Raw genomic sequence first — 20035 nt, 5'->3', positions numbered from 1 at the left:
TTAACTAATACAGTTGTCATGAAGAAAAATTAGTGGTAAAAGTCATCCTAGATTTCTTTGTTCTTTTCAGGAGGGTAAATGGTTCAGATGATACCAAAAGTAGTGGAAGAAAGAGGATGAATGGATTGTGCGGGTGTCTGTACATTTAATCATATGAAAGGAATCATAACAGATCACTGGATAGGAGTTTGGGATATCGGAAACTTTACATGTGTGTTAAAGTGAAAAATAGCTGGGAAATAATACCTATATATATTTATATAGCTGCACTAAAGTTTTATATATTTTGTTAGCAACAGCTTTTCCTTTTCTCCTTTCACTCTTCACAACAATTGCTACTATAGCCTACTATTTAGACATCTAAGTTCTGTTGCTCTTCTAAATTTCTAAAAGGTGTTCAACCTTTCCTTAATTGGCTCCTCCAGGTGTTTAGCATTTCTCAGCCACGCATTTCCTTTTTTATCAGTAACTCCAACATTCTCTTGTATGTGTAATGTCCTGTTTACCTTGGAGCTTTGCCTGATGAAAGACAGGCGGTCCACAGAACTGATATCTAGGAGGTCCTCCACGCCATCTGCCAGGCCCGAGAGGGAGGATCGTTTCAGCCAGTTTCCTATTCAGTAATTTTAAAAAATTAGTCCATTATAGCATTTTCTCACAAACAGACGAAACAGAAATGCCAGCATGTACCCAACAAGCAATGAAAGTTGCATGGTTTACGACAAATAGAAGGGAAGACAAATTGTTTGCAATATACGTGATTTGAAACAAAATGCTCAACGTTGGCTCATAAAATTACATGACCAAGTAAGACCAGAAGGATAAGAAGAACCCAGACCTCTTCATAAATAAAACCATAATCCATCCAGTTATCCTTGACAATTATCAATTCCCATTAGGTCCAGTTAATATTACCTCCTAAATATCCCTGAAATCTGCCCACTTTTCTCTGTCTGACTACCAAGGCCAATTTACATTACTTATTGCTGAAATACTATGCAGATTTCCAGCTGGCACCCCTTATCCACTCATGGCTTTCCAGTATGTTTCCCACTCAGACTTTCAGAAAAAAATCTACCTGGTTATGTTGCTCCCCTGTTTAATATCCTCTGTTGGCTATCTAGGGCTCTAGGGTGAAGAGCCAAGTACTTAATACAGAAGTATCCACTTCCCTCCTTGTTTCACTTTTCTCAATCCCTTCATCCTAATATATGTTTTATTGCTACAACTGGAATGCTGGCCTTCCTTTCTTTCCCTAATTATCCTGTAGATAGCAATATCATTTTCTCCAGGAAGGCCTCCTCTCTCCAGTGACATAGGTCTTATTTGTTTCATGCTTCTACACCACTGTTTATCTTTCCTTCACAAAATTCGTAGTTTGCAACATACTTAGTTGTCATTATCTGCTTTAGCAACTGTCACCCCTACTGGACTGTAAGTTTAGTGAAGTTGTTGGCTCTGTATTTTTGTTTATCATTTAATCCACAGTGCCTTGCACAGTGTTTACCCTGTACAGGTACAAAGTGGGATTTGATAAATAACTGCTAAAAAAAAAAAAAAAGAGAGAAAGAATGTATGAATGAGTCAGCCTGGGCTTTATGACTTGAAGGTTTTCCCTTTCTCTACTCCATCATGCATTGCTCTGTTTCGATTATGAGCTGGTTTATGCACATGGCAGGAATAAGAAAATCCATAAATAAATACAGACATACTTTTACCTATGGGGAGCTTAAGCTTCTTCCGGAGAGAAATTCTGCGGGACCGTGAGCGGGCACGCCGGTCGGAGGTGGTCCCTGAGTGAGCGGTGGTACATTCTGAAGTGTCCTGCTCAGACTGGCTGCTGGTGTCACTTGCTGCACTCTGGGATTTAAACATCTTGCGCCAGAAATCTTTCCGTCCCAGGTTGCCCCCTTGCATTTGTTCATCACTGTAAGCAAGCAGAGGGTAGGCTTAAACATCTGACAACTTATGCAAAATCCTCTTATATCTCTTTCAACATTACCAATGTTATTTCAGCAAATCACGCAGACTTGAGCTTTGATGGGTTGGGTTTTGAGAAGATGTGCAAGGAAGTGGAAGAGAGGAGACCAAAGTTAACTTAGTTCTTCTGGAGAACAGTCAAGTTCACCTGTCAAACTGAGGTGATCTTTTTTTTTCCTAATCTTGATAAAAAGACTAAATATCATTTGCAGGTATTTATTTGCGGATGTGAGTCAGGATTGTAGGAGCACTTAAAGTGGCAGTAAATATTTAACTTTAAAAAAAAATCTCCCTAGGATTTATACAGTACTATGCCTCACTCCCTGCCCCCATCCCAGTATAGTATAGTACTTGGCACTAATAAACTCACAAAAATATTTGAATGACTGAATAAATAAATGCAATAACCACCCAGGGAATGCATTGCCATACAGCCAATAATTCACTGAAACGTAAATGGGATTTTAAAGAAAAAAACTAAGTCCAACTGAGTAAGACAAATAGCAACATCTCCAAAGGAACTCTGGACTAGGGCAGTCCACAAGAGAAATGGAACAAAAATGGCTTAGTATGCTGAGTATAGTATGCATTAGGAATTTACAACTTTTTTTTAAAGGGCACCTGAAATGAGATCCTGATTTCCACACACTAAATTGGCAAAGATCAAAGGGCACAAAATAGAAAGTCATTGTCACTTCATATTGTCAGTAATGAGACAGACTGATTCAATCTTTCTGGAATGTGATTTGGTAACATGTTATCTGAAGTTTGTATCTGTACCCTTGACAGAGAAATTGATTTCCAGGAAGTTATCCCAAGGACATTATGGGACAACACAGAAGATGTAGATACAAGAAGGTCAAATGCTCACTGAGCTATTACTGGTCAACACTAAAAAAGTAGAAACAATCTAAATGAATAAATCAAGGGACTTCCTTTTGATGGCATACTTTGCAATAATTAAAATAATATTTTAGAAGACTATTGATATGGGAAAAGTTCATGACATATTACAAAATTTAAAGGCATGGATCAAATGGTATGAACAAGATTACACCAAGTTAATAAAAACAAGTACACATGTGAGTTTGTATTTGAGTGTAGTTTGTGTTTGTGTACACTAAAAAATACACAAAAATAATACACCAAAAGTTTACGATGATTATCTCTAGTTTATGGTGTTGAGATTTTTAAAGAATTTCCTTTATCCTTTTTCTCTATGTTTTCTGCATTTGTCAGCTTAAGCAATTTATATAGAACTTCAGTAATTTGGAAACAAAAGGTCTGCGATGGTTAATTTCATGTGTCAGCTTGGCTAGATTATGGTGTCAAATCGTTTGGTCATTAAGCACTGGCCTGATTGTTACTGTGAGGGTATTTCATGGATTTAATCATTAGTCAGTTGATTGCATTGATGGCTGATTACATCTACAATCAACTGACAAGATTGTCTTCAGCAATGAGAGAAGTCTCATCCAAATATCTGAAGGTCTTAAAGGGAGAATTGATGATTTCAGCAATCAAAAAGCAGAAAGAGGAGTTTCTATCTCTACTTCAGCAAGCTAGCTTCTCCTGGAGAATTCATCACCACTGCTCAGTTCCCCATCTTTGGCCTGCCTATGGAATTTTGACTTTCCAATCCCCATGGTTAAGTGAGCCAGTTCCTATAATAAATCTCATAATATTTTTACACATATATATCTCCTGTTGGTTCTGTTTCTCTGGAGTACTTGAGTAATTCAAAGCTATAGAAAACACTAACAATAGATGAAATTTGCTTGTGAGGTTTTATGTAATGATTTATTTACAAATTTTGAGGCTGAACCCAGAATCTATCCAAAATGCAACAATACTGTGAAAAGCAGATGTTTTCTGGAGACATTTATATAGGCATCCAAATTTTATCTCTCAGAATCTTGCCAAACTATTAAAATTATTTAAATTCTTGTTATAAACCAGGACATTCTGTTTATCAAATATGTTATGAATTTAGATCATTCTTCTAGAATGTGATTTATCTGCTATTTTTTATCAAATGATGTATGAAGTATTTCTCACCTTTGGGAAATGGGTGATACAATAATGAAGGTTGAACTGCATGTTCTGAGTGCAAAACATGCAGGAAGGCTATACCTTATCAATTTTTCTCAATAAAATTCTAAATCAGCTTTGTCTCATGGGTATGTATCAATAACACTGTTATGGTGAGGTTCATGTGTCATCTTGTTCAGGTGATGGTTTCCAATTGTCTGGTCAAGAAAGCACTGGCCTAAGCGCTATCGCGTGGACATTTCCTGTCTTATAATTTTGTAATGAATTATCAGCTCTTTAATTACATCCATAGCTGATTACATCTGCAGTTGGCCAAAGGGTCAAGGAGATTAAATCTGCCGTTGGTCAAGGGGAGAGTCTCCTGTTAATTAGTGATATTTAATCTAACCAGTTTTTAAGGGAGAAGTCAGTCAGTGTGCCGGTTTGAAAGGATATAGGTACCCTAGAAAAGCCATGTTTTAGTCCTAATCCCATTTTATAATGGCAGCCATTTCTTCTAATTCCTATGCAGTACTATAGGCTGGAAACTTGATTAGGTTATCTCTACAGAGATGTGACGCACCCAGTTGTGGGTATTAAACTTGATTAGATGGAGACAGGGCTCCACCCATTCCAGGTGGGTCTTGATTACTGTAATCTTTTAAAAGAGGAAGCATTTTGGAAAAGGCTTGAGATCTGAGAGAGCCACCAGAAGGACGAGAGAACCACAGAATCTACCAGCCAGTGACCTTTGGAGATGAAGAAGGAGAACACCCATGGGGGCACTTCATGAAGCAAGAGGCCTAGAAAGGCAGCTAGTAGATGTCACCAAGTTCGCCATGTGCCTTTCTAGTTGAGAAAGAAATCCTGAACTTCACTGGCCTTTCTTGAGTGAAGGTAACCTCTTGTTGGTGCCTTAATTTGGATATTTTTATAGACTTGCTTTAATTGGGACATTTTCTCAGCCTTAGAACTGTAAACTAGCAACGTATTAAACTCCCTTTTTAAAAGCCATTCTAGTTCTGGTATATCACATTCCAGTAGCTAGCAAACTAGAACAGCCAGCCAGCCTGCCTCTCCTGGGGGATTCACTGAAGGTCTTCATCAGAGCTGCCAACCCATGGCCTGCTCTATGGAATCTGGACTTGTGTGGACTTGTGTGTCCCACAGTTGCATGAGATATTTTCACAGAAGCTCTTATTTACAGATATCTCCTGTTGGTTCTGTTTCCCTAAAGAACCCTGACTAATACAAACATGTGCCACATAAAGCCACTTTTAATATTACTCCATTAATGTGTCCTTTCTCTAAACAGGAAAAAGAGGGCAAGAAGGGGAGGAAAGAGAAAGATGCCAGAATGGGAGGTAGGGTCGACACTCAAAGTAAACATGTACTAAAGAGTACAGTGCTAAAGAGAGGACATTTGGCATGCTCACCTCCTGGGCCCTCTCAAATCAGGAAACTGTTCCATATTTGACATTCCAACCCATCCTTCCAAATGGAAATATTTATACAGAGGCCTATTGAAACATGTATTTTCTCTCAAGGAAGAAAAAACAGACATAGTAAATTCTGAGAAATCAGGTGGTGTTTTCAGGACAGTGAACAAAGAAAAGTTTGAAAGCTAGAAAGCTAAACTATTAAGATAGATGGTTATATTTTTAAAATACGATTTACCTATTAGATCACTCTCATTAATAAGATTAACTCAATAGTTTCTGGAGTTATTTTGGAAAATAAAGCTCTTCCCTTCTCTTTTTTGGACAGACTTTCTGTGTGAAAACCCTTTTAACTGAGTCTAAACTAGTCTCAGCTACAAAAATTTGCCTCTTGCATATTATTTTCTTTCCCTTAGAGCTTATATTGGATTTTTAAGATATTCTTAAAGACTTATAGAAAAAAATTAAATTTCTATCTTTGAAAAAGGAAGATACAAAGGTAACTAATCTTATAGACTTAATGATAATGTGACAATTCTGTCATTGATTGATTCATTCATTCATTCATTCATGAAATGAGCCTACCATGGACCAAACCTCAGCTAGGCATTGGGACTATAATGGTAAACAAAGCCCCAGATGGCCCCTAGCTCCAAGGAGTTGATTTACTTTCCCCTTGATTTTCTCTACTCATTTAGGTGCAGTTTCTAAGATTTTGAATTGCTCTAAGAACTGTGTGGAATTTTGTTCAATGTTCGCTTTGTTTGCTTGTTGTGAATCACCAAGGTCCTGTTTGATGACTGCATACTTCTCTACTTTGATTTTTCCAACTATGGAGAGGTAACACCACAACACCTACAATATTCTCTAGAATTTCTGTAAGTATAATCACTTAATACTGAAAGAGAGTTTTGGAAAGTAAAGTGATATGCCTAAAATGATGTACATGTTTAAAATATTGATCATGCCACTTGTGGTAAATAATTTGCCCTCAAAAATAAGCATAAATACATATGAGTCTTGCAGAGAACTAGGCTGCATATTTAATATCTACACTAACCTTCATTTTCTAGGGGCACTAATTTAAAGATGCTTTTGATGTGGGCATTATGGAATGTGGACGCAAACTCATATCAGAAGACACTGGAATGGATCTCAGGAGAGGGCCAAGGTAAAATGGAATAGAGTTGATTTTTCAGCTGTACCTACTTTTTAGAAAAGCATGACTGAATACATTGATACTTAAAAACATATGATATATACAATAGAAGTATTAATAAGTGATTTTAAGCAAGAAAGTGGGTAACACTCCCACCCTACCTCATATTTTTCAAAATTTATCTCTAAAAGTATGCACAAAAGGCAGAAAGTGGAAGAGAGGTGGAGATGGAAAATGGAGTTGGGAAGGCTCTTCCATAGGTATGAGGTTGGCTATTTCCAATTTAGGCATAGAGAAAGTGGCAGGGTTGGAAATCAAAAATAAAGGGCAAAGTTCAAATGAAATGAAAAATACTCAACAGTTCAGGAAACAGCATTTCTTCTAGCGGGAAGTGCTCAACCTACTGTATTGGAAACAGAGCCAATGGTACTTACTGCTCTGGAGTCTGTGAAGGACGCCCAGACATGAAGCTGCGACATTCCTCAGGTGCAGAGGACACCTGGCCTTTATCCACAATGCTTCCTGCCTCTGACCTATGCAAATGGTATATTCCACACATCACAACAGAGCAGGACACCACCTTTCAATAGTCCATATTTCACAAAGCAAAACACTTTGTTATATATAACTTATATGCTTCACAATCAATATGTCATCATGAGCCTATGACTCATTTGACTCACTGCCTAACCATACCACCCACATTGCAAACACAGTCGACAGCTGCAAGCAGAATTTTAACTTTAGGAGTTTCTTTTAATCTCTGTAGGAGACATATTATATATAATATGCATATCATAAATTCATGTTTACTACAAGGAAAAACAACAGGGTACTACTCAGCAATTTATCTTTTACAAGTTTAAACCATCTGGGTGACATGGTATGCTTTTTTTTCCTTGATAAACATGTAAATTATCTATAGAAATGATTAAAATGAGTAAAACCCATTTAACATTTTACATTTTATTAAGAGCTATGAATTAGAGTTCAAGCACATGAATGTTTGGAAACAACTGCGCTCTGATTCCTAGAGAAATGACATTTATTTGACAGTAAACTCATTGCTTTTCTAAAGCTGCAGCTGGACCCTCACCAGCAATTCTACTTAAACAAGGAGTTCTACCATGCCTCCACTGAAATTACTCTGTGTAGGGAATTATACGGACAGTTACAAGAGAAGATTTCATTCTACTGACATGAAGCAAAAACCAATATTCAGAGGGTCAAGCTTCCGACCTTTTACTGCCTGCTGGCTTAGATTCCTGTTCATTCTCTTCCACCTTTTTCCCAGGTGCTAACTTCTCAGCACTGTCAAGCAAAGCGCTGAGGGCCACTCTCCTGAAAACATTCCCATGAGCCTCTTTGATAAACTGGACCAGCTGTCGGATGTCACAATACAGCCCCTGTTTGGAGGCAAGAAGTTTGAGGAAACATAGTTGTGTGATTAAATAGTTTTCATAGGAAGAGAGGGGGTAGTTTAATTCTTAAGCTCAAATGAGCCTTGGAATCTTAAAAGAGAGACAACTGATGAAACTGATCGTCTACTGCTTCTACATCATTCCTGCAGAAACATGACCAAGAACACTGCCCATCAACCTTGTATAAAGAAGGATGATATCATGCTTCACATCCCAAATGGTGGCTGTATCATTAGAAAGACATAAATTTTACATTTCTAATCATTGGATTCCCAATCTTTAATTTCCTCTCTTAACTGTGACTTCTGACGGAATGTCTGCAAAAGAAAGAAGTCAGAATTTTTTTTAGACTAAAAATTTCAGTCCCTGTTCAGCTTCTTCAAATTTTCTCCATGGCCGTATTGAAATATTATACCCTAAACAATTCTAACAAAGCTTGGTCATTCAAAGGATGATATACTTTGCTGGACAGATTTACCAAATAATATTTATGTTGCAGTCCATCTGAACATAAACATTATTACAAATTTAAGACTAGACGGGGCTTTAAAAAAACACTAATATATTGGTATAAACGTTTAAAATAAAGACAAGACATTTTTCTGAGATACAGTTTCACCTAGTATTTCTCCTTTTCCTTCCTTCTTTAAGATTATTTTTCTCAGGAGAATTCAGAAAGCAAAATGCAGAAGCTTAAGAAACACTTACCTTGGTAGCTTTGGTTTGCAAAAACTAAGGCCACTGGGACACACTTATGCTCATGAATTTTAAGAAAAGAGATGGAGGGGTCTTTGAGGGAAACATGGATGAGTGATCTTCGGGTCATGTGAACAGCAGTGCCTTCACTCTGCTCTTTGGCAGCCGAAGAACAAGAATTCAGACTCACCAGAAAGTGCCAAGCCCCAGGCAGGCAGCAGAAAACACTATGTGAAAAAACAGGTATGAACTGAGGATTGAAACCTGGGGAGCCTACCCAGGGTCAAGGTATAACCTGAGATTTAGGGATCTTAGCACCACTCTGCGGGACTGATTCAACTTCTAGTCATTCTAGTATGATGTAGATTCAAAGTCAAACCTAAGATCATTAAAAGAAAATTAAGAAATCTTCTGTACATGAGTTTTAGGCTGAGGCTTGTAAGCACTTATGTATTTATACTTTAACCTGTCAAATTACTTTTTGCCATGACTAAATTGAATCCAGGGACAGCATCTATGTTTTACGCAGGCCTCAAAAACCTTATTGGGTTGGCTTTGGTAACTAAGTTCAATATCTTGGTTAGGGGCTTTACTCTGTTTATCTCAAGTGAGGTGAACAGGCTCAGTGGTTTAGAATACCTTACAATGAGCTACTTGATTTAGGTAGGTTAGCAGAGAGCGTCCATATGTGCAAATGGGCTGATTTCTGCTAAGGAGTCATGGTAACTGTCAGATTGGAGAAAGAATGAAATACTCCTTTACTCCCCAGAGACACCTGAATTCATTCAGTTATAAAGATTTGGCAGCTTTAATCTACACTTTAGTATTCCAAACCACAATCTCCTTAGTAACAACTAAGCACTAACCTTTCATAGCCTGGTTCTTACTAAAACTACCTGTGGCTTCAGTGGTTTAATTAAACATATTATTTTGTAAAGAGTGCCTAAAAGTTTACAGAGCCCAATGAAAGAAAAGAAAACCAATTTAAGCAGCACATTTGTATTATTATTATTATTTTTAACATGGGCAGGCACCAGGAATCGAACCCAGGTCTCCAGCATGGCAGGCAAGAACTGCCTGCTGAGTCCCTGTGGCCCGACAACATTTGCATTATTTTAAAAAATAAATATTGTCTCAAAAAAAAATGCTTGGTACAACATTCATTAATATTTCATAAGCAAATATGCTGGGCTCTAGGATCTTCTTTCCGAAGGGCTCAAAGTACTATGCAACTATTCCACCACCCCACAGAATCTCTGAGACAGGAGAGAAGGATAAAACAATTTGCAGACAGGACAACATGTAATATGGAGGAGAAACAGGTTATTCAGGCTACACAGTGAGCTACTGGTGGCATTAGGGAAAATAGATATTTGAACTTAAAAGTACAGAAGTTTAGTCTCCAACTTCTCTTCCTCATGGCCATGACATCAAAACTTTTCTCAGAGCAGAGACCGAGAACTCCTATGGGAAGAAGGAGTGAGCTTCTCACCAGGTTTTCAGGACTGTGCAGTTCATGTGTGGTTGAAGCGCAGCGTGTGATGAGGGACTTAAACATGGCACTGACGATAATGCCTTCCACATTTTGGGCTGTGGATTTGTTGTCCACCGTGGTGAAGTTATTTCCAAACCCAGCCTTGTCTGGAATGCAAATGCACAAATGAAAAGCAATGTCTCCATTAAGCTACCCATTTTAAAGGAGTAAGGAAGTCATTTGGCAACGAGGACTTAACGAAGGGTTACATGAAATAAACAGAAAATTAAAGATACTCCTTGTTGAGTAATCACTGTGTGGACTTGGAAAGAAATGAATCATATTCTCTTGCAAAGCCTTTACTATGACATGCCCAATCTCATTTGTGGGGAGTTTTGATCAACAAATCTCAGGAATGTAAAGGAAATCAGCTGTTGACAGTAACATCTTTAGCCAAGAGTATTTTTTTTAATAGGTGATCACTCAAAAAAAAGAAGAAGAATGATGTACTAAATGGTCTTCGAATGTAGAAAGAGCTAATTTGATTCAACCTTTTTCGGGTGGTGAGAACAGTGGCTTCTCAGTGGAAACTGTTCAATTTAGCAGAGGTGGAATAAGGTAGGGCCAACCAGGTGAGCTGGGCAGAGAGAGGGAAGAAGCAGGGAGGGACCCTGCTGGAAACAAAAAGGGGATTGTGTCTTGCTACAAGCTGCACAGCATTCCTAGTAGCTTCTTGCTCCCCCGCAGAGATTTCTCGGGCACATGGAAAAGGAAAACCTGCCAATCTTCCTTGGATCATCTCCTTTTAACTCACACACATTAAGTGCCAGAGAACTGAGATCATCATCCTCTAGAGCATTTTATGCCAGTTTTCACATGTCCATGAGCCTAGGGGACATGCTAGGTACTCTGTGGTCCTATCAGAGGATTCCTCGTACCTTGTGAGCCACCTATGGGCTGGAGGAGAAGAGACTGTACAGCTCCAAGATCAGATAGGGAGCCTGGCTGACTCCCCATGATCCATTCTCCAAGAATCCCAAGAGGAAGAATTATCACTCTAAAGTAATAAACACTTTATACTAACATCCAATTGACTGTGACAACTGACAGAGGGTTACTACAGATTTTACATTACAAAAGAATATGTTTTTGTCCATGCTTATCGTTTTTATCTTAAACAACTTAATAAAGAGAATAAGGTAATTGCTTTGTGTGCTCGTTTGTATCTAATATTTGCCCCAGAAAAGACCATCTTTTAATTTAGTCTTGTGGGGGCAAACCTATTGTGGGTGAGAACTTTGGGTTAGGCTATTTCAATTGAGATGTAACCCAGCCCATTGAAGGGGTCATAATCCTTTCCTGGGGTCCTTTGCAAAGATAAAAGACAGTAAAACCCCAGACAGCTTAGAGAGAAATACCCAGGGAGAAACAAGCAAAGACCCACAGGAGCCCAGAGAGAGAGCCACTGGAACCAGAACCCATGAGAAAAGGAACAGCAGATGTTGCCATGTGCTTTCCCACGTGACAGAGGAATCTCAGGCGCTAGCAGCCTTTCCTTAGAAAATGTATCTCCTTCTTGATGCTTTAAGTTGGACATTTTCATGGTCTTAAAACCATAAATTTGTAAACTAATAAATCCCTATTGAAAAAGCCAACCTATTTCTGATACACTGCATTCCAGCAGCTTTAGCAAACTGAAATAGTTGGTAATCAAGAATTTCTCTTACAATGTCTCAACCACAACCATCATTTAATTCATTGTTTATTTCAAAATGTATAATGTGCTTAGTTTAAAACCCCAATAAAATAAATTATCTCAGGGGTTCTACAGAGAAGCAATATTTTCTTTTAATGTGATACCCCAAAAATACAACCTGAAATACAAACAGGAAAACTGCTTCTAAACCAAATGTACATAGTCTTTATTATAAATTAATCAATCACTGTCATACACTATGTATTATGTAAGCAATAAAAGCCTATACTAAGAAGGTATTTCTTCCAAGAATCTAATTAAAGTGTTTACTTTTACTCAACCCCAGCTTCTCATTGCTGCATATACATTCAAGAGTTGTTAGAAGCATTCAGTTTATTACAAATGCAACTGGTGTCCACTGGTCTCCCGCTGTAACTTAGGTCTCTATAGTGATAGATTTCTTAAAGTCATATAATAGTTTGCAAGCTTATCAACAGTTGCATTTGCCTGTTGTTTTAATTTAATATATACATACATGTGTATATCAAAATTGTGTTTCTACTATGGTTACTATAGTCATATGCTTTATTTTCTTTCCTGCTTCATTTTGTGAAAGAAAATGCCAAATTCTGTGAATGGCACATCACAGATCCTCATTTCACATTTGCTGAACTATTGAAAATATTCCCTTAGTCCCTCGAGCTCTGCCTCAGCTGTCATACGACAGAAGATTATTTAGAGAGACACAAGTCCCATGACTGGCAATGTAAGGATCAGGGCTAAAGGTGAGGATGTTACAAACTTTGCAAAATTTCAACTCGTTGAGGTAATTTGTCCACAGAAAGCCTCAAAAATATGTCATCAAAGATGATGCACAAGCTGTTCTGATTTATATTCTATTACACACACACATATACACAATGCTTCGTCTAAATTCTATCCCCACAATTTTAGTGTGGCTCTAAAATGCTACCTGCTCTGCTTCACAGCGATTTCTCCTAGAACTCAGGTGCAGCTTTACTTACTGTCAGTGACTGGCTCCATACAAAATCCTAGTAAAGCATGCAAGAAGTCCACTACATTATTAAGAGAGTCCTTGTTCACATAGTCTCTCATGGTTTGTCGGAACTGCATCTTATCTAGCTTGTATAGCTTAGTGAGGCAGTTCTGGGCCTGCAATGAAGGAAGAAAAGTGAAAAAGTCACAAGTACCAGCTTAAGCTACAGATACCATTAGTGAGAGACAGTCACAAGCCTTCAGGAGGCAAAGACCTCCATTCATCCCAGTTGACTGGATTCAGCCAAGTCTGCTACCCCTCTTGTCTAAGTAGAAAGTGGGCACATGGAAACTGAGTAGGAAGAGGTAGTTTATTTTGAGAAGGGCACCTCTTCAGGAACAATCCAAAGCCAAAGTCTAATGTTGGCCCCAGAAGGAGTTCACTATTTTCACCAAGATCAAGATTTTTTTTTTCTCAAGGGGAAAAACTCAAAGTGTCAAATTTAGGCAAGTATTTAGGATTGGTAATTCATATTTAAAAATCTTCAAAGGTTTTCTGCAGTTGGAAGAAGCATGCCACTCCCATGTTCAGCCACTATGGAACATAAACATAATGATGGGGCAGGAGCATAGGCAGAGAATATCCATGTCTCTTAGGCAGGAGGGAAAGGTCACAGAAACATAAATGAGGCATTAAATAAAGGTAAGTCATTTGAATATGAAAGCATGGTATTTAAACAGAACGTGGCCCTATGGATTTGAAAAGCAAGTAGATAGTGGCTAGGCCCTGCTACTCAAAAATATGTTTCTTATGATTCAGCAAATCACCTTGCTAAGTGACAAAGGGGAAAGGGAATAATTCTCACAAACAGAACCTATAAAGTCACTTTCATCAGCTGCAGAAAGCCACAGAAAGAATATTCAGAAACTACCTGAAAGCATTAGGGGGCCTACCATCCCTCTCCTACTAGCAAGAGAAAATCACATTTGCATGGTGCTTTGCTAGTTAAAAGGTGTTTCTTGCATTGAAGTGCATCACAATATTTGGGTTTCACACCATCTCTGTATCCCTATACCCCAGCTGAGGAAACTGAGACTCAAAGAAAACAAGCACTATGTCCAAGTTGACACAACAGGTATTACAGCAGAGCCAAAACGAGAAGTCAGGGTCCTGGCTCCTAACCCATTGTTATTTCTACTATGAAATACTTGTCTCATTAATATTCCAGATAATGTTTTTTGGGGGGGAAATGTATTTATATATCACCCACTTCTAAAAAAAGATGAAAGATGACCAATCATAGAAATTAGTTGATATATTGAGAAGACAAGGCCTGCATAAAAGAGATAAAATAAAGTCTATTATTATGGAATGAAATAGGACAACGACAGAAGCACAATTTAGGCTGAGGGATAAGAGTTATGGTTTAAGAAAGGAGGAGTTTCTGGATGAGGACCTGCCTTAATATAGGACAGAAAACTATAAACCAGGCACATACATGGAACTCGGATTAGAAAGATACCCCCTGAGGACTGGTATCTTATTAGTGGGTCCTTAATTGTGGCCTAGAAGGATATTTAAGTTATATCACCATTTTGACAAACTAAGACCTAAAGAAAATTCTTGGAGATTTTGAGTGGAGGAAAAAGATTATAAAAGGCTGAAATCTGGACTTTGCAATAGGCTTCTTGCTATAATTTGTCCATCTGAATCACAAAGTCAGATGGATTGATGCATTTTTTCATTTTTTTACTAGATCCTAGTAAGTAAAAAGAAAATTTTATTTCCAGAGAGGTTACTGGCTGCCAGATTTCAAACAAACTCATTGTTTTCCCTTACTAACCAAATGTTGATTGCCCTAAAATGAAGTTTCAAAGTACTTAAGTAAACTACACCCTGCATGAAAAAGAATTATTTATTATTCCAAAAAGAATTTGTGAAGATCTTCATTATAGTATTTACAAAGAACTTTAAAACCCTGGTTGAAAAGCCCTGAACAGTCCTATCTTCTACATAAGGTACACTAAAAAAAAAGAGAGCATACTTTCAAATCTATTCTTCAGAGGTGATTAAAATGAATGTGACTATGGGAAGTTTAAGTAAGAATCAGAATATTGAATCTTAAATATTTTTATTCTGAATGGATCTTTTCTAAAAGATATAAAATTGTTAAAAAAAAGTAAATGCCTTTTCTTAGCCTACCTGTAAGTATGCCTAAGAGCCACATCTGGAGGACCTCTTTTGTTGCTCAGATGTGGCCTCACTCTCTGTAAGTCCAACTCTGCGAGTAAAATCATTGACCTCTCCACTACATGGAACCTGACATCCAGGGGTGAAAGTCTCCCTGACAGCATGAGAGATGACTCCCAGGGAAGTGCCTGGCTCTAGCACTGTGGGATAAACAATCCCATCCTAACCAAAAGGGGGAAAAGAAGTGCAACAAATAAAGTATCAGTGGTTGAAAGAGTTCAAATAGAGTCAAGAGGCTACTCTGGAGGTCACTCTAACAAACACTGCAGTCAGACATTGCTACCTATCATAACTTGCCAAATCCCAACCAAAACCACTCCTGCCAATGCTAAACAACACCTGGGGTGTAATAAAAGATTCTCTAGGCACTAGGGTAACTTTCCAGAAATGTACAACCTCCAGATGGGTCCCTGGACCAGATAAATCCTGAAATGCAGAGGGGCCAGCCTCTCGAAAATATCAACTAGTTCCATCTCCCTATCCCATATTATAGACAGTCCCTTCCAATGTGAAAAAGCTAGAATGGGCATAGCCCAAATACCCTTAAAAAGTGGGAGAAAGAGCAAAGGTGATGGTGGAGTTATAAAGAGAAGGTAGGGTTTAACAAATGAGTATGACTGCTGAATCAATAAAGTAGAAGTAAAAACCTAAAATTGTGGAATTACAACCCATAGTAAACTCTGAAATCTGTTCTACAACTAATTGTTGTGATGTGCTTTGAAATTTATTGTTTTTTTGCATAGATGCTATTTTTTACAAAAGGGAAAAGGTCAAATTGTGATGATAAAAAACTGTAATAAAAAACGACGGTAAAGTAAATGCCTTTTAACAATTTTGGACTATCAGCTAATGATCAGATAAACCTAAAAAGCACTGAGGAATTATATACTAGGCACTTTAATGAATATGACTGCAGTAATCTTCTGTTTATTAAAAAAAAAAAAGGTATAGACAGCCTGATCCTGGGAGAGGTCAGAAATATTCTTAACATCTTAAAAATTAAATAACTTGTGAAAATCTGATCTGGAAATACTATCTCTTTGGATTATCTCGAATTAGACCCTGCCCTGGAAAATCTCAAATGTACAATTCTTGTACCATGCATTTACTGAGCATGGATAAGAAATAGAATCCCTACAGTGAGCACTGAAGTTGGCTACAAGATAGTAGAGGAGTTTCCACATAAGCCCACAAAGTTGAGAAGGGAGGCAGAAAACTAGGTGGATAGGAAAGATTCAGTACTCTCAGGGAGGAAATACTCTTGCAGAGGACAGTAAAAACAGCATCTCAGATGGCTTCTGATCCAACTAGCCCTAATATCTTGCAGACTAGAAGACAGGTACTGGTTATCAGAGCCAGTTTTACCTCCAACTAAAGCACAGCACTTCTTATTACATTTTAATATTTCATTTTCATGGAATTGGTCTTATGCATGAGTAGTGATGTGGTTTATTTAGTCTTGAAGGTATTTATTCATACTGTGATAGAATTAAAAGCTCAGATTTTAAAAATTACATATGTACATGCAAAAATGGAAGCAATACCAGCTTTCTATTGCCTTCTTAGTTATTAGTTTGATTTTTTTAATTTTTGGCTTCAAAATCTAGATCTTGGTCAAAGTTTTCAAGTTTTAGCATTTAGGAGTTAATTACTAAATACAATCTAGCCTCCCCTCCCGATGAACACATAATAAAATAATATAATGCAACATAATAAAATATGAAAGAAAGAGAGAGAGAGAAAAAAACATCCAGCATGCTAATACTGTGTGAACATTTCATACAAAACCCAATCCCAAGGAAAAATTGGCTGGCATTAGATTTTGACATGATCATAAAACTCTGCCAAGATATGCCAAAGAGTTTGTTCAATTTGAATCTGTGCCACTTGTTTTTAAGAGAATGTTTTATTATGATTTCAATTCAAATGTATGTTTGAGGCAACTGTCCCAGCTTGGACTTGCTATGGAGGTGGGTTATTGTTCAAATCTGAAGGGAAAAGTAATAATCAGTGGGGGCAAATGAAGTGGGCTGGAATAAGACCATGTCCCATTTCAGAATTATGCTTGGCATATCCAAGTGCAGAGTTTCAAGTTTCACACAGTTTCAAAGGGACACAATCTCAAATATCTAGAAGTCAAGGATCATTTTCAAACAAAGCAGCCAGAATACAACTGGCTACTTTTACAGCTCTATTGGGTCCCAAGAAGGGCCATTTTCCACATCTAAGTAAAAACAAACTAAGCCTTAAACTTTGACAGAGCATCTGTACTTTGCTAAATATATTCATCTTTGCAAAATCATTTCAAACTATAATTCATACATTCCAATTACACATCCTTTTTTTCACCAACTGGAAGTTGGCCAGGCCTAGGCAGGAGGAAGCAGTGTTTTCCCAATTAAATTTTCCTAAGCCTAGGTTTTACATGTCTTGAGAAATCTTATGGGAATCCTCCTCCCCAAGACAGGGTGAATTAATGTTATGAAATACAATAAATTCAGGGAACACTGAACCTCATTGTCAAAGGAATCATTCCTAAATTGGAGGGAGGGAAGAGGGAGAGGAAATGGAATCTACTTTAATTCTCTTACATTCTCCCGGAATACCTGATGTCTCAGACGATCCCCAGAGAGCCCTCGGTGTCCTTCGCCGCAACCATAGGCACAGCCCAAAGACTTCACTATTTTGATGAGCATAGTCAGAGCGAGCCTATGGTTGCTGACAGGTGTACTTTCATCCTAGTCCCATGAAAAAGAAAGAAAGAAGAGTTTGTTTATGTTAACATTGAGGTCCTTTTGCTGTTAAGATTCTACCTTATGATTAACCCAAATTTATATGTTTTACAGTGAACACCTGCAATTTGGGAAATACTGAGAAGGACTGCCAAGGTTCCAAAAGCAAACTAATTTTGTGAAAATCTAGTACATGATTTAAAAGAAAAAATCCAATACATTCTGAATTCCCTCTGGCGCTAAATGACATGACTGTAGGCCTCTTTATTAGAAGTCTTGCTTCCATAACCTTAACAAATTATCAGAATGACTACCTTGAGAGAAATGGTGGATACTACTGGTGATGAAAGCAAACAGATTTTCCTGGAAGCCATCCTCCTCAACAGACGTCTGGCAATACCACCAGGCAAGGATGACTGCTAAATTTCTGGAAGTGATCAGTCTTGAACTTCGAACTCTCCTGACAATGTCTGACATTTCTGAGTGATTTTTCTAGTTTTATAATTTGACTGTGTTGTAATATGCACACACAAGTAAAGTGAGGACATACAGAACTTTATAAACATTAATCTTGATTCTCTGTTTGAGGCTAAGGAAGAAGCCCTTCTGAGGTGAATTATGTGGTTTGTTATCATCCTCTCTTTTGCCCCATCTAATTCTTGTTGCCAGTAGAGGAAATGATTTCCAGAAAAAGAACTTCCTTGAATTATTTCCAAAGAAGCATAGGGAAGCTGTTGTTAAGGAATGTTTCAGTTTCAGAGCCCAGTGTGGGAAACTCATTGCCTAGAGGAAGCCTCAGCTTTGGTCCATATACCACGGACCAAAGATTCCAGTTCCTAGTTCTTAACTGCATATGATATTAGATAAATTAACTAATCTGTGTTTTAGTTTCCTCACCTGTGGACTGAGAATCATAACATATGCCCTTCCTATGTCACAAGTTTACTGTGGAGAGCAAATTACTTAATGGATGGAATTTACTCCAAAAATTGTACAGGGTCTTTCCATAGTCTTATGATCAGGCTGACAGATAACTGTTGGGTCACATACATAAAAAGAACACTCAAATATGGGTAGGGTATGGAAGAGGTAGGGTTGTATCTAGACATTGTTACGTGCCTGAATGTGGCCTGGTAAACTTGCTCCTCTACTAACGTTATGTACCTGGTCCTCCTTTTCCAAGCTGCAGGCTCATGTAGTAGATATGGTGCCATGTTGCCCAGATTCCCGCTTCAGGCCTGAAACATTCATTCTCCCAGCAGCTGGAAGTGTTGGTGACTGACGGCTCTCAGCTGAGTGCCTCTACAGGCACAGTCCTCTGCTAAAGAGAGCTGCTTCACCCAAGGTCATGCTGTCTTCCTGGGGGCAGCCTGCCTCCAGCTGTGGTTGGGTTATAAAGGTTTGGCTCCCTTGTTTCACCTGGGGACTATTTTGAAGAACCATCTCAGCTCTAAAGCTCTCTGAGCGATCCACTAAGGCCTCTTTTGCAACTATCTTGCACTTCAACTTCTCCTTATGCTCTATCCTGTTTCTTTGACAGGTTATAGATATTGGTCCTGAGAGCATACCCCAGTAAACCTCCTATGTACGTATTTCCACATTTGAATCTGTTTCCTGAGTAGCCTATACCTAAGAAGGTTGCAAATGGAAGACTCAAACTTCCATTTGCAATACATATATTATCAATAAAAAATTACATCTTTTGTTTGGATTCAAATCCTAGGTCCAACATTTGCTAGGTGTATAACTTTGTGCAAGCTACCAAATCACTCTATACCCTACAAAATGGGAATCATAATAACACCTATTTTATACAGTTGTGAAAATATTTTAAATGAGTTAATACATGTGAAAAGGAACATAATAGCAAAACAAAATTTCACAACTTTCTCTTATTTTTTATTCTATTTCCCATTGAATATTATAACGGATATAGCACCAACCATAATTTCTCTGAGTGTCTAGACTAGATTGATATGCAAAGAATGCAAATTTACTAAGATTCTTACCTTTCACCATTTTTGTAAATTTGGTCCTTACAACTTATTGGAAAATCCTTACGTAACTGCTGACTGGATAATTCCTTAGATTTTGTGATCCAAGATCAAATATCTTGTGAATTGTACCATTATTTAGATCATTTTTAATTTAATGTAAAAT

The 20035-nt window shown here is 37.8% G+C and overlaps 1 protein-coding gene across 2 annotated transcripts in view; it reads right to left on the bottom strand.

Annotated features, from left to right (window-relative positions):
- The window catches only part of UNC80 (unc-80 subunit of NALCN channel complex), a 237327-nt gene that overhangs the window by 156709 nt on the left and 60583 nt on the right, over positions 1 to 20035 (bottom strand). The window contains exons 14-20 of one of the 2 annotated variants that reach the window (XM_077154956.1): positions 17750 to 17881; positions 12922 to 13069; positions 10219 to 10367; positions 7849 to 8015; positions 7044 to 7142; positions 1713 to 1927; positions 507 to 613 (exon numbers count right to left, since the gene is read on the bottom strand). In XM_077154956.1, coding sequence (XP_077011071.1) covers positions 507 to 613; positions 1713 to 1927; positions 7044 to 7142; positions 7849 to 8015; positions 10219 to 10367; positions 12922 to 13069; positions 17750 to 17881 — 1017 coding nt within the window. The remainder of the gene's footprint in view (positions 1 to 506; positions 614 to 1712; positions 1928 to 7043; positions 7143 to 7848; positions 8016 to 10218; positions 10368 to 12921; positions 13070 to 17749; positions 17882 to 20035) is intronic. The other variant, XM_077154955.1, reaches the window with a different exon arrangement.

The sequence above is a fragment of the Tamandua tetradactyla genome, chromosome 3 (genome assembly GCF_023851605.1).
Source record: "Tamandua tetradactyla isolate mTamTet1 chromosome 3, mTamTet1.pri, whole genome shotgun sequence".
NCBI classification, from domain to species: domain Eukaryota; kingdom Metazoa; phylum Chordata; class Mammalia; order Pilosa; family Myrmecophagidae; genus Tamandua; species Tamandua tetradactyla.
The sequence above is the reverse complement of the archived record's forward strand: the minus strand, read 5'-3'. Positions and strand labels throughout refer to the sequence as shown.